Source organism: Rhinoderma darwinii, chromosome 2 (assembly GCF_050947455.1).
Source record: "Rhinoderma darwinii isolate aRhiDar2 chromosome 2, aRhiDar2.hap1, whole genome shotgun sequence".
NCBI classification, from domain to species: domain Eukaryota; kingdom Metazoa; phylum Chordata; class Amphibia; order Anura; family Rhinodermatidae; genus Rhinoderma; species Rhinoderma darwinii.
The window spans coordinates 167,544,319-167,556,984 of record NC_134688.1 but is presented as its reverse complement, the minus strand read 5'-3'; the positions used below and the strand labels follow the sequence as shown (position 1 = coordinate 167,556,984).

The following is a 12,666-nucleotide window of genomic DNA, read 5'->3' as shown; positions in this document are numbered from 1 at the left end:
TGTCCGTAACGACCCCAACTATAAAAAAATGACATTATTTAACTTGCACAGTGAACGCCGTAAAAAAATAAAATAAAAAACAATGCCAGAATTGCTATTTTATGTTCATTCTGACTTTAAAAAAAATAGATAAAAAGTGATCAAAAAGTCGCATGTACTTCGAAATTGTACCAATAAAAACTACAAGTCGTCCCGCAAAGAATAAGCCCTCATACACCTGCATTGGCGGAAAAAAAAAAAAGTTATGGCTCTTCAAATATGGAGACACAAAAACAATAATTTAAGGTTTAGTTTAGTGTAAAATTTGTAAAACATAAAAAACCTATATAAATATGGCATCGCCGCAATCGTAATGTCCCGCTGAATAAAGTTACTATGTTATTTATACCACACGGTAAACTGCGTAACTTTAAGATGCAAAAAAGCATGGTAAAATTTCCAATTTTTATACTCTACCCCAGCAAAAAAGTAAATAAAAAGTTAATCAATAAATTATATGTACCCCAACATGGTGCTATTAAAAAATACAACTTGTCCCACAAAAAAAAAAGTCCTTATACAGCTATGTCGATGGAAAAAGAAAAAAAAGTTATAGCTATTTGGAAAGACTTAAAAATGTACTCGCTCATTAAGGTTTAAAATACCTTCGGTATTAAGGGGTTAAAAAAGTGTGTCAAAAATGCTATAGGGAAAACAATCTGACCCTGTTAAACCCTACCAGGTCACCCTGCCTGAACAGAGCAACGCCCGTACTCAAGGGATGGCCCCGACCTCCAACAAGGGTTGCCAACCGTCTGTAAATTTACGGACAGTCCGCAAAAATGGTTGTTATTTTCTGCCATCCATAGCGTCCGGCAAAAAAAAACACGATCCGGGATTTTTCCCTCATTCTTCGGAACTTTGCACTGCGCCGAAATGTACATACGCAGTGCAAAGGAAAAATAGGCTGCGGCCGGGCATAATTTTCAGATTACGCTTTAATCCGCGGAATCTGGAAATATTCAGGCCACTGCCAAGTGATGTTGGTGACGGCCAATGTGAGGTCAGTGAGTGGGACCAATCCAGTCACCTGACCTCACCTCAGCGTCATGAGGTCAGGTAACTCAGGTCTGGTGACTGATCCACTCCCATGCCGTCACCGACCCCAGTCAGAAGTGTACCTGTCAGCTGCGCAGCATTACCTCGTCTCCTCCTACGGTGAGTCACGTTAGGGAAAGCGGTGAGTGTAGCAGTAGGCTACCACTCCACTCTGTTTGCAGTGTCACACTAAGAGCCAGGGGTGGGAGTGTGGCACAAAGAGCAAGGTGGGGGGAGTGTGGCGCTAAAAGAAGGGGGGAGTGTGTCGCTAAGAGCAAGGGGAGAGTGGCACTAAGAGCAAGGGAGGGGAGAGTGGCACTAAGAGCAAGGGAGGGGAGAGTGGCACTAAGAGCAAGGGAGGGGAGAGTGGCACTAAGAACAAGGGGGGGAGAGTGTGGCACTAAGAGCAAGGGGGGGAGAGTGTGGCACTAAGAGCAAGGGGGGGAGTGTGGCGCTCAGAGAAGGGGGGAGTGTGGCGCTCAGAGAAGGGGGGAGTGTGGCGCTCAGAGAAGAGGGGGGTAGCACTAAGAGCAAGGGGGGGTTGGCACTAAAAGAAAGGGGGTTCGGCACTAAGATAAAAGGGGTTTGGCACCGAGAGCAAGGGGGGGTGTTTGGCACCGAGAGCAAGGGGGGGGTGTTTGGCACCGAGAGCAAGGGGGGGGTGTTTGGCACCGAGAGCAAGGGGGGGGTGTTTGGCACCGAGAGCAAGGGGGGGGGTGTTTGGCACCGAGAGCAAGGGGGGGGTGTTTGGCACCGAGAGCAAGGGGGGGGGTGTTTGGCACCGAGAGCAAGGGGGGGGTGTTTGGCACCGAGAGCAAGGGGGGGGTGTTTGGCACCGAGAGCAAGGGGGGGGTGTTTGGCACCGAGAGCAAGGGGGGGGTGTTTGGCACCGAGAGCAAGGGGGGGGTGTTTGGCACCGAGAGCAAGGGGGGGTGTTTGGCACCGAGAGCAAGGGGGGGTGTTTGGCACCGAGAGCAAGGGGGGGTGTTTGGCACCGAGAGCAAGGGGGGGTGTTTGGCACCGAGAGCAAGGGGGGGTGTTTGGCACCGAGAGCAAGGGGGGGTGTTTGGCACCGAGAGCAAGGGGGGGTGTTTGGCACCGAGAGCAAGGGGGGGTGTTTGGCACCGAGAGCAAGGGGGGGTGTTTGGCACCGAGAGCAAGGGGGGGTGTTTGGCACCGAGAGCAAGGGGGGGTGTTTGGCACCGAGAGCAAGGGGGGGTGTTTGGCACCGAGAGCAAGGGGGGGTGTTTGGCACCGAGAGCAAGGGGGGGTGTTTGGCACCGAGAGCAAGGGGGGGTGTTTGGCACCGAGAGCAAGGGGGGTGTTTGGCACCGAGAGCAAGGGGGGGTGTTTGGCACCGAGAGCAAGGGGGGGTGTTTGGCACCGAGAGCAAGGGGGGGTGTTTGGCACCGAGAGCAAGGGGGGGTGTTTGGCACCGAGAGCAAGGGGGGGTGTTTGGCACCGAGAGCAAGGGGGGGTGTTTGGCACCGAGAGCAAGGGGGGGTGTTTGGCACCGAGAGCAAGGGGGGGTGTTTGGCACCGAGAGCAAGGGGGATTGGCGCTATTTACAATGGGGCTGTGTGTGGAGCTATCTACAAGGGGGAGCTGTGTGGCGATATTTACAAGGGGGAAACTGTGTGGCGCCATCTACAAGGGGGGAACTGTGTTGCGCCACCTACAAGGGGGGAGCTATGTGGCGCTACCCACAAGGGGGGAGCTGTGTGGCGCTACCTACAAGGGGGGAGATATGTGGCACTATCTACAAGGGGGAGATGTGGCACTATCTACAAGGGGGGAGCTGTGTTGTGCTATTTACAAGGGGGGAGCTGTGTGGCGCTATCTACAAGGGGGGATATGTGTGGCACTATCTACAAGGGGGGAGCTGTGTGGCGCTGTGTACAAGGGGGGAGCTGTGTGGCGCTATGTACAAGGGGGGAGCTGTGTGGCGCTATGTACAAGGGGGGAGCTGTGTGGCACTACCTACAAGGGGGGAGCTGTGTGGCACTATTTACAAGGGGGAGCTGTGTGGCGCTATCTACAAGGGGGAGCTGTGTAGCGCTATCTACAAGGGGCTGGGTTACCGATGGGGCACTTTAATTGTAGCGAGCACTGAGGGATCATTATTACCATCTTGACCACTGGATTACGAGTTTGTTTAGAGGATGGGGTATTGGTGGGGGAAGGTGCTAAAAAAGCGAGAAACCAACATGTCCGTGTGTCAAATTCTGCATAGACGAGTCGTGGCTGGAATAAGTAGTCACAGTGGTCTGGGCCGGATGGAGAAAAAAAGGGAAAGTGAACGACTAATCACCTAAGTTAGCGGGGGAAAGCTACACAGAGCTGTGACTGGTGGGTTACTTCTGGAACACTGCACAGGCAATGATTTTGGAATGTGTCCGTAAAATATTTGATCTGTCCGTGATTTTTAGCTCAGTTGTCCGAAATTTCTGAAGTGGAGGTTGGCAACCCTCCAACCTATACCCTAGATGCCCTGTTAATGGCCTATCCGATTTAAAGAGGCTCTGTCACCAGATTTTGCAACCCCTATCGGCTATTGCAGCAGATAGGCGCTGCAATGTAGATTACAGTAACGTTTTTATTTTTAAAAAACGAGCATTTTTGGCCAAGTTATGACCATTTTTGTAGTTATGCAAATGAGGCTTGCAAAAGTCCAAGTGGGTGTGTTTAAAAGTAAAAGTCCAAGTGGGCGTGTATTATGTGCGTACATCGGGGCGTTTTTAATACTTTCACTAGCTGGGCGCTCTGAAGAGAAGTAACATCCTCTTCTCTTCAGAACTCCCAGCTTCTGACAGTGCAGATCTGTGACGTCACTCACAGGTCCTGCATCGTGACGGCCACATCGGCACCAGAGGCTACAGTTGATTCTGCAGCAGCATCAGCGTTTGCAGGTAAGTCGATCTTACCTGCAAACGCTGATGCTGCTGCAGAATCAACTGTAGCCTCTGGTGCCGATGTGGCCGTCACGATGCAGGACCTGTGAGTGACGTCACAGATCTGCACTGTCAGAAGCTGGGAGTTCTGAAGAGAAGAGGATGTTACTTCTCTTCAGAGCGCCCAGCTAGTGAAAGTATTAAAAACGCCCCGATGTACGCACATAATACACGCCCACTTGGACTTTTACTTTTAAACACACCCACTTGGACTTTTGCAAGCCTCATTTGCATAACTACAAAAATGGTCATAACTTGGCCAAAAATGCTCGTTTTTTAAAAATAAAAACGTTACTGTAATCTACATTGCAGCGCCTATCTGCTGCAATAGCAGATAGGGGTTGCAAAATCTGGTGACAGAGCCTCTTTAATAATCCAGAGAATGGGTGGGGTGTAAACACACAGTGACATTTGTTGTGATACCATTAGGTAAAATAAAAAAAGAAGAAAAAGCAGCAGTGCAGTATTCAGATAAATAACAAACTGACCTATATTTCTCAAGGATTGAAATGGTGTATTGTAAAAAGTAATAATATACATGTGCTACATTTCAGATCTCATTGGCCTTATGTTTCTCTAATAGAAGGAGGTACTGCACATAAAAAAAGAAACAAAATAAGTACAGATAATAAACACAGTTCCAACGCGTTTCCCCTGGTAAAATAACAGGTTTATCAGGGAACCACACAATCATAAAAACAAAAAAAACTGATTGCCACCAGGATAACTGGTGCAACCTGAGATAAAAGCTGGATCAATGAGCTGTTATAATGTATAAGCTGCCCAATATACTTAACAGGTGAAAAGAGAAAAAAGAAAAAAACCAGTACCAGCGGTCTGTGGCAGACTTGACATGGTGACAGGGGTCGTGAGTAGCAACATACAAATGACCCAGACAACACTGACTACTGAAGTGTTTTCTTCTCTTTTTTCTCGGTTCACCCGGGGCGAGCTCTAATTTTTATTAGTCAAAAAATAGAAATGGGCACATCAAAAATGAGACAACAACCTGTTAAAGTTGAAAAAAGATATATTCTTTCTATAAATATGATGGTATGCAAAAACACTATAACAATAGTGTGATGGGGTGATTACTTTTTTGCACTTTCGCACTTGTTATAGTGTTTTTGTATACCATCATATTTATACAAAGAATATATATTTTTTCAACTTTAACAGGTTGTTGTCTCATTTTTGATATCTCCATTTCTATATTTTGGCTATTTTTGAGATTATGTGAAGAATCTCATTGGCACATTACACCCCTATGTATTGTAAGGTCTATTTATTTATTGTATACAGTAATTTCTATTAGTACCACTGGGAGATACATAAGACTTTTTATTCACTTTTTATTAAATTTTATTAAAATTTTTGTGGGATATGAAGGGATATAAGTTTTTACGGCGTTCACTGTGCAGTTGAAATAAAGTTATATTGTAATAGTTCAGACGCGACGATACCAATTTTGTTTATTTTTTTACATTTGTTACATTACTTTAGAGGAAAATTTTTTTTTTTTAACTTTTTATAGATAATATATATATATTATATTATATTTTTTTACTCAGCGGGTGAGCAGGCTCCATACATCACCCCCCGCACCAGGACGTGCTATTATTTAGTAGTGCAGGAACGAGTTAAAGCGTACCTGACTTTCAGGTGAGTTTTCAGAATAAACTTTTATATGTCTTGTACATGAGAAATAACACTATATCTGACCATTATGTGACTTGTATCCTGCATTTGTTTTTTAGCTGTTGTCCCCTCTGCAATCTCTGATGCTTAGTTGTTTCTGAGCTAGTGGGCGGAGCCTAAAGGCTATCTTGTCTTCTATACACTACACACATAGAGTTAAGGGAGCAGGATATACTCTTCTGTATTACATACATAGAAGCTGCAGCAACATGGAGGACATTATTCAGCAATAATGAGCAGTGTAGCTGGGAATCAAGCACTGGTGTGACATATAACTCTTACCAGCAGCCTGTGTCTCCTCTCTGCTCCTCCCTCCCCTCTCCATAAGACTTCTATGGGCAGTCTGTGTCTTCCTCTCCCTGCTTCTGTTCCCCCTCTCCTTAGAATTCCATCGGCCACAGTGTTTGTTGTCCACTCTTACTCTTCTCCCTCTCCCCTCTTCATGGACTTCTCTTCATGGACTTCTATGGGGACCATCATCAGAGTCTCTCGCTGTACTCCCCCTCCCCTCTCCATAGACTTGTATGGACAGTGTGTCTGTCTCTCTCTCCTCCATACTCCCACCCCTCTCCATGGATTTCTATTGGTAGGTAGTGAAGAGACACACCTCCACTTCCCGAAGTCGGTCAATTCTGCTCTGTAACCAGGGACGGACTTTGCTTGAAAACATAGGATGCACAGTAGATTGCTGTAAGGGTGGCACCTAGGGGCAGTAACTTCACATAGAATTTGCATGAATAAAACAACTACATTTTAAGAGTAAGTAAAATATATAGTTGATCTATATCCGTTATAGTATTAGATTAACATAAGTTGTTTGAAAAGGTAGTGTCCATTTATTTTACATTTTAGAACAATAAAAATAAATTGTTGTGAAGGTGGACGTTCCCCTTAAACCTACAAAATATCCCTTGTGACCCAGAAGATATTCATACTGTCACGATCCGTGAGTATGTGGACCCACTAGGCCGCACCGCCGTAGCAGAGTAGCAGCTGGCCAAACAGTCCTAGTACAATAGTACCTTTTATAGTCCAGACAGTAATGGAGGCTCGGCACAGATGAACTTGTAGACACCAGACGTGGTGTATAACAGCAGGCATGACCGGTGGGACAACACGACTCCAACAGGTTAAGGCACAGGAACAGATATAGCAAGGGATACAGGATACAGGTAGCAGGGCACAGGAACAACGGAAACGGGATAACACTAAGGGACCATTTGCTAAGACTAACATGGGTAAACACAACAACGCTCAGGCAATGAGTAAAAGGGCAGAGCCCTTTTTATAGTCCAGGGTGATCATGGGCTAGCTACAGATCTTAGTCATGTGTGTGCACTGGCCCTTTAAGGCCAGGCGCGAGCGCACACCCTACGGGAACCAGTGCAGCGATGCAGAAGTGAGTGCCGGCGTCTCTCAGTAGGGAGATGCCGCCTGGCACTCACTCGTCCATGGCCACCGGGGGGCAGGTAAGAATGACGGTCTGCGGCTGTGAACGTTACAGTATCCCCCCTCTTAGACCCCCTCTTCATGGGGCCAGAGCGAGAGAGGAACTTCTTAATCAGGGTGTGAGCATTGAGGTTCTCTTCTGGCTCCCAGGACCTCTCCTCTGGACCAAATCCCCTCCAATCCACCAAATAAAAAGTCCTTCCTCCTACCCTCTTGCAGTCCAGGATCTCCTTCACCTCAAACACATCAGATGAACCGCTGGGAGCCACTGCGGGTCCACTAGTCTTACTATAGTGGTTCAGGACCACAGGCTTCAGGAGGGACAAATGAAAGGAGTTGGGGATTCCGAGGTTAGGAGGCGGCCTTCACATTTTTGTCAGCAAGTTGGTAGTGGAGAACAAATTGGAATGAGGGGGGAAGAGTAGCGACCACCTGGCTTGACGGGGGTTCAACCGTTGGGCAGACTGGAGATACGTGAGGTTCTTGTGGTCGGTATATAAATCAGGATGGGGTGAGCTGCGCCCTCTAGTAGATGTCTCCACTCCAGAGCCAATTTGATGACCAGTAACTCCCGATCCCCAATAGAATAATTGCGCTCTTCAGGAGAAAAAAAGTCTAGAATAATAGCCACATACCACTGCCTTCCCTTTGGAAACTCTCTGGAACAGAAGCGCACCTGCACCAACAGAGGAGGCATCCACCTCCAACAAAAACTGTTGAGATACGTCATGATGATGGAGGGTTGAGGCTGACGTGAAGGCACTCTTGAGGCTATTGAATGCAGATTCTGGCTCTGGAGTCCACACCTTGGCGTTCATACCTTTTTTGGTGAGGGTAGAGATGTGAGCCTTCAGTAAAGAGAAGTTTGGGATAAACTGCGGGTAGAAGTTGACGAATCCCAATAAACACTGTATGGACCTTAGGCCTTGAGGTCGTGGCCATTCCAGGATGGACTTTACCTTCTCAGGATCCATCTGGAGGCCTTGGTCCGAGATGATGTAGGCCAGGAAGGGTAGAGAATTCTTCTCAAAAATGCACTTCTCCAGCTTGGCATACAAACGATTCTCCCTTAATCGCAGCAGAACATGACGGACAGGACTCCAATGAGACGTCGGATCTGGAGAAAAAAAATTTCTGAATATCATCGAGATAGACCACAATACAGACATAGAAGAGATCTCGGAAGATAGCATTGACAAATTCTTGGAAGACCGCGGGAGCGTTACACAGACCGAAGGGCATTCCAAGGTATTCATAGGGCCTGTCTCAAGTGTTGAATGACGTTTTCCATTCGTCACCCTGGTGGATCCAGATAAAATTGTAAGCCCCACGCAAGTCTAGCTTAGAAAAAAATCTTGGCTCCACGTATGTGGTAAAATAGTTCGGAAATTAGTGGCAATGGATATTTGTTCTTGACCGTGATTTGATTGAGACCACGGTAGTCAATTCAAGGTCGAAGAGATCCGTCTTTTTTCTTGACAAAGAACCCGACCACGGCCGGGGAGGAGGGTTTTTGCATGAAACCCCTCTCCAGATTCTCCTTGATATAGACCGACATAGACGGACCCTCTGGCAAGGAGAGAGGGTATACCCGTCCACGTGGAGGGGACGCATTTGGAACCAGTTCAATGGGACAGTCATAAGCCCGATGTGGGGGAAGCGTCTCAGCCTCCTTTTTGCTTAAGACATCTGAAAACTCATCGAATTGAGGGGGCAATTCTGCCAATGACTGAGGCAGAGGAGGTTGGACAGGATGGATCTGCAACAGACAGCAGCTGCGACATTTGGAGCCCCATTGGAGAATCTCTCCGGAGTTCCAGGCCAGGGCTGGGGCACGTGGTCGGAGCCAAGGCAGACCCACTAGGACAGGATTGACGGCTTTAGGAAAACAAGAAACAAAATAAGTTCAGTATGAAGGTCTCCAACTTGGAGCTTCAGCGGCTAGGTTTCAGATACAATCAGGTCTGGCAGAGGCAGTCCATTCACTGAATCAACAGCCAAAAATGTCTCCAGAGGGACTGGAGAAGATCCACTAGGTCTTTGTGGATGAAGTTTGCCGCGGACCCAGAGTCCAGATAGGCAGAGACCGGGTGCGTCTTCTCGCCAGACACTATGGTCACGGGGATGGACAGTCTAGAAGAGAATTTTTTATTCAGCGCCGTTCCACCTAGGGTTGTCTCCCCAACCAATTCTAGGCATTGGAGTCTTTTTGGCTTCTCAGGACACAAACGAACAACATGGCCTCCGAGGCCGCAATACAGATAAAGTCCCGAAGTGTGTCTGTGTTGTTTCTCCTGGGCTGACAATTTGAGCCGGTCCACCTACATAGGCTCCTCTGGTGGAACAACTGGTGAGGGCAACAGGGATTGCTGGAAAGTAGGAGCCAGCCTGGGGAATCTTCTCTCCCGACGAACCTCTTGGGATCGCTCCCGGATCCTCATGTCAATCCGGGTGGCAAGAAGAATGAGGTCATCCGGGGTAGGTGGCAGATCATGAGCGGCAAGTTCGTCTTTAATCACGGTAGACAGTCCCTTCCAGAATGTAGCCACCAAGGCCTCGTTGTTCCAGGACAGCTCTGCCACCAGGGTGCGAAACTGAATGGCGTACTCGCCCACGGAGATGTCTCCCTGGTGAAGGGTCAGCAGAGATGCAGTGGTTGACGAGATTCGTCCACGTTCCTCAAATGCCGTGCGAAAAGTCTGTAGGAAACTCTGGAAGTCAAAGGTCTCTGGTCCCTGACTCTCCCAGATAGGATTTGCCCATGCTAGAGCCTTGCCAGTAAGGAGAGAGATGATGAAAGCGATCCTTGCGCCATCGGAAGGAAATGCTCCGGCATGTAGACTGAAGTGGATCCGCCACTGGTTCAGAAATCCCCTGCAGGTACTCGCTTCTCAGTCATAGCGAGGAGGTAGTGGCAGCTAAAAACGGGAGTTGGCACCAGTACTGACAGTTGTAGTAGGAGGAACAGCCGGAGCAATAGGAACAGGTGCTGTGATGGCTGCAGCATGCGCATCCAGTCGCTGTGTAATGGAGTTCACTGCCAGAAGGAGTTGGTCTTGTTGTGACTGAAGGTCTCGCAGGTATGCCTGCATGGCTTGCGACGTCGTCTTGGTCTTGGGTTAACCAGCGGGGTCCATGACCTGAGCGTACTGTCACGATCCGTGGGTATGTGGAACCACTAGGCCGCACCGCCGTAGGGGAGTAGCAGATGGCCAAACAACAGTCCTAGTACAATAGTACCTTTAATAGTCCAGAAAGTAATAGAGGCTCGGCATTGATTAACTTGTAGACACCAGACGTGGTGTATATCAGCAGGCGTGACCAGTGGCACAACAGGAGTCCAACAGGTTAAGGCACAGGAACAGGTATAGCACGGGATACAGGTAGCAGGGCACGGGAACAACGCGAACAGGATAACACTAAGGGACCATTTTCGAAGACTAACATGGGTAAACACAACAATGCTCAGGCAATGAGTGAAAGGGCAGAGCCCTATTTATAGTCCAGGGTGATCATGGGCTAATTACAGACCTTACTCATGTGTGTGCACTGGCCCTTTAAGGCCGGAGGAGAGTGCGCACACCCTACGGGAACCAGTGCAGCGATGTGGAAGTGAGTGCCGGCGTCTCTCAGGAGAGATGCCCCCCGGCACTCACTCGTCCATGGCCGTCGGGTGGGCAGGTAAGAACGACGGTCCGCGACTGTGAACGTTACACATACTGTAAAAGTTATTGAAGGTTAATGATGAAATATATCCTATAGGACTATATTTTGCTTAATGCCTAGGCTAAACGCCTTCCCTACAGATATTATTGTCATAGAATTTTACATTATCTCTAATAATAGTATGAAGGATTGTCAATTGCATACACTATTTATTGAGTGGAAGAGAAAGAACAGCAGGCGTCTTTAGCAGTCTGTAAAAGACCCATATGTATATGGAACTAGTGTGATTGAAGATTAACTCCATATAGGATCTTAGTTTCGTGAAGACGTCAGTCTGTCAGTGAAGCATGTTGGGAGAACATTAATAATGATCTGAACAATTCCAAGAAATTGATCATGTTTGGGTTGTAATCCTGCACAAATGAACCTTTACATTTTCTGCCATATACAGGGTGGGCCATTTATATGGATACACCTAAATAAAATGGGAATGGTTGGTGATATTAACTTCCTGTTTGTGGCACATTAGTATATGGGAGGGGGGAAACTTTTCAAGCTGGGTGTTGACCATGGCGGCCATTTTGAAGTCGGCCATATAAATGGCCCACCCTGTATATATATATATATATATATATATATATATATACACACACACACACACACACACACACACACACACACAGTATATCTCTAGGTTTGCTACAAATAATAACTGGTAAATGGTTATGATACCTCTTCTCAGATGAGAAAATATTTAAAGGCTAACCACATAACATAGCCATAATTATGCAAAATGACTCAACAACATAAACGCATAAAAACTCACTCATACTATAATGGCTTTCCATCCAAGCTCATGTAACCTACCTCTGCCTCATGATCTTTAACCCACTGGATTTTTTCAAGCAGATCACTAAGGTCTTTTTTAAAAGGCACATAATGCTTCCAGGGTTGGAGCTCATTATAAAAGTGTTCATAGTAGATGGAATCTTGCTTAAGTATTACACTATTCCCAACAAGGAGATATGGCATTCTGTACGCTGCCACTGTCCCATCAATAAGAATCTGATACTTGTACTGAAAGGTGGAAAGTTAGAAAAAAAAACAAACAACTGTTAGTATGGAAAACATTTCACGTTCCCTTTCATTCTGAAATTCACAGCACAATAAAAATAACGTACATTGTATTGTGTATATGGTAACATTGTATTGTGTAAATGGTAACATTGTATGTTCACATTTATATTTTAACGTTCTGCTATCCTCTCCATTTTTTGTTAAGAAAACTTGGTAATTGTACAAGAGGAAAGGATAAAGAGGCATTCCGAATGTAAAGCATTGCACTTCTCACTCTACCATAATCCATTACTGTTTTTTACTTAAAAAGACAAAATTAGGGGTTCCGCTGAGATTTATTCATATCTTATTCCTTACATTTGGTGGCACTCTACGTGTTTAATACCTGCTAAGACTGTATTGTTTTTGTCTGGGGTAGAATAAAGCTACCAGTTTTTGTGAATAATAAATATAGCAAGTTATGAATGAATAAAAGGTGTTGTGTGTATTAGCCAATCCTAAGCCCTATTATTTAATAGATCGAGTCCCCCACTCTGAGCAACTCAAAAAAAAGCAACTCTCCCTTGAGGACCAGTATTTTAAACAAAAAGGAGAAGACTCTATGATTCTACTGAGACGTTTCTTTCCAAGTTTATTGGATTTGTTTGGTGCAGCATGACATCTGAAAGTTCACTGAGAGGAATCTAACACTTTGCATCCATGTCTGTACATAATGTACAGTACATATACAGTAGACACATTTGGTGTC

General features: G+C 46.5%; 1 protein-coding gene across 1 annotated transcript in view; it reads right to left on the bottom strand.

The window, feature by feature from the left end:
* POGLUT2 (protein O-glucosyltransferase 2) overlaps positions 1-12,666 on the bottom strand; it is an 80,269-nt gene that overhangs the window by 14,330 nt on the left and 53,273 nt on the right. The window contains exon 7 of the mRNA XM_075852471.1: positions 11,709-11,918. Coding sequence (XP_075708586.1) covers positions 11,709-11,918 — 210 coding nt within the window. The remainder of the gene's footprint in view (positions 1-11,708; positions 11,919-12,666) is intronic.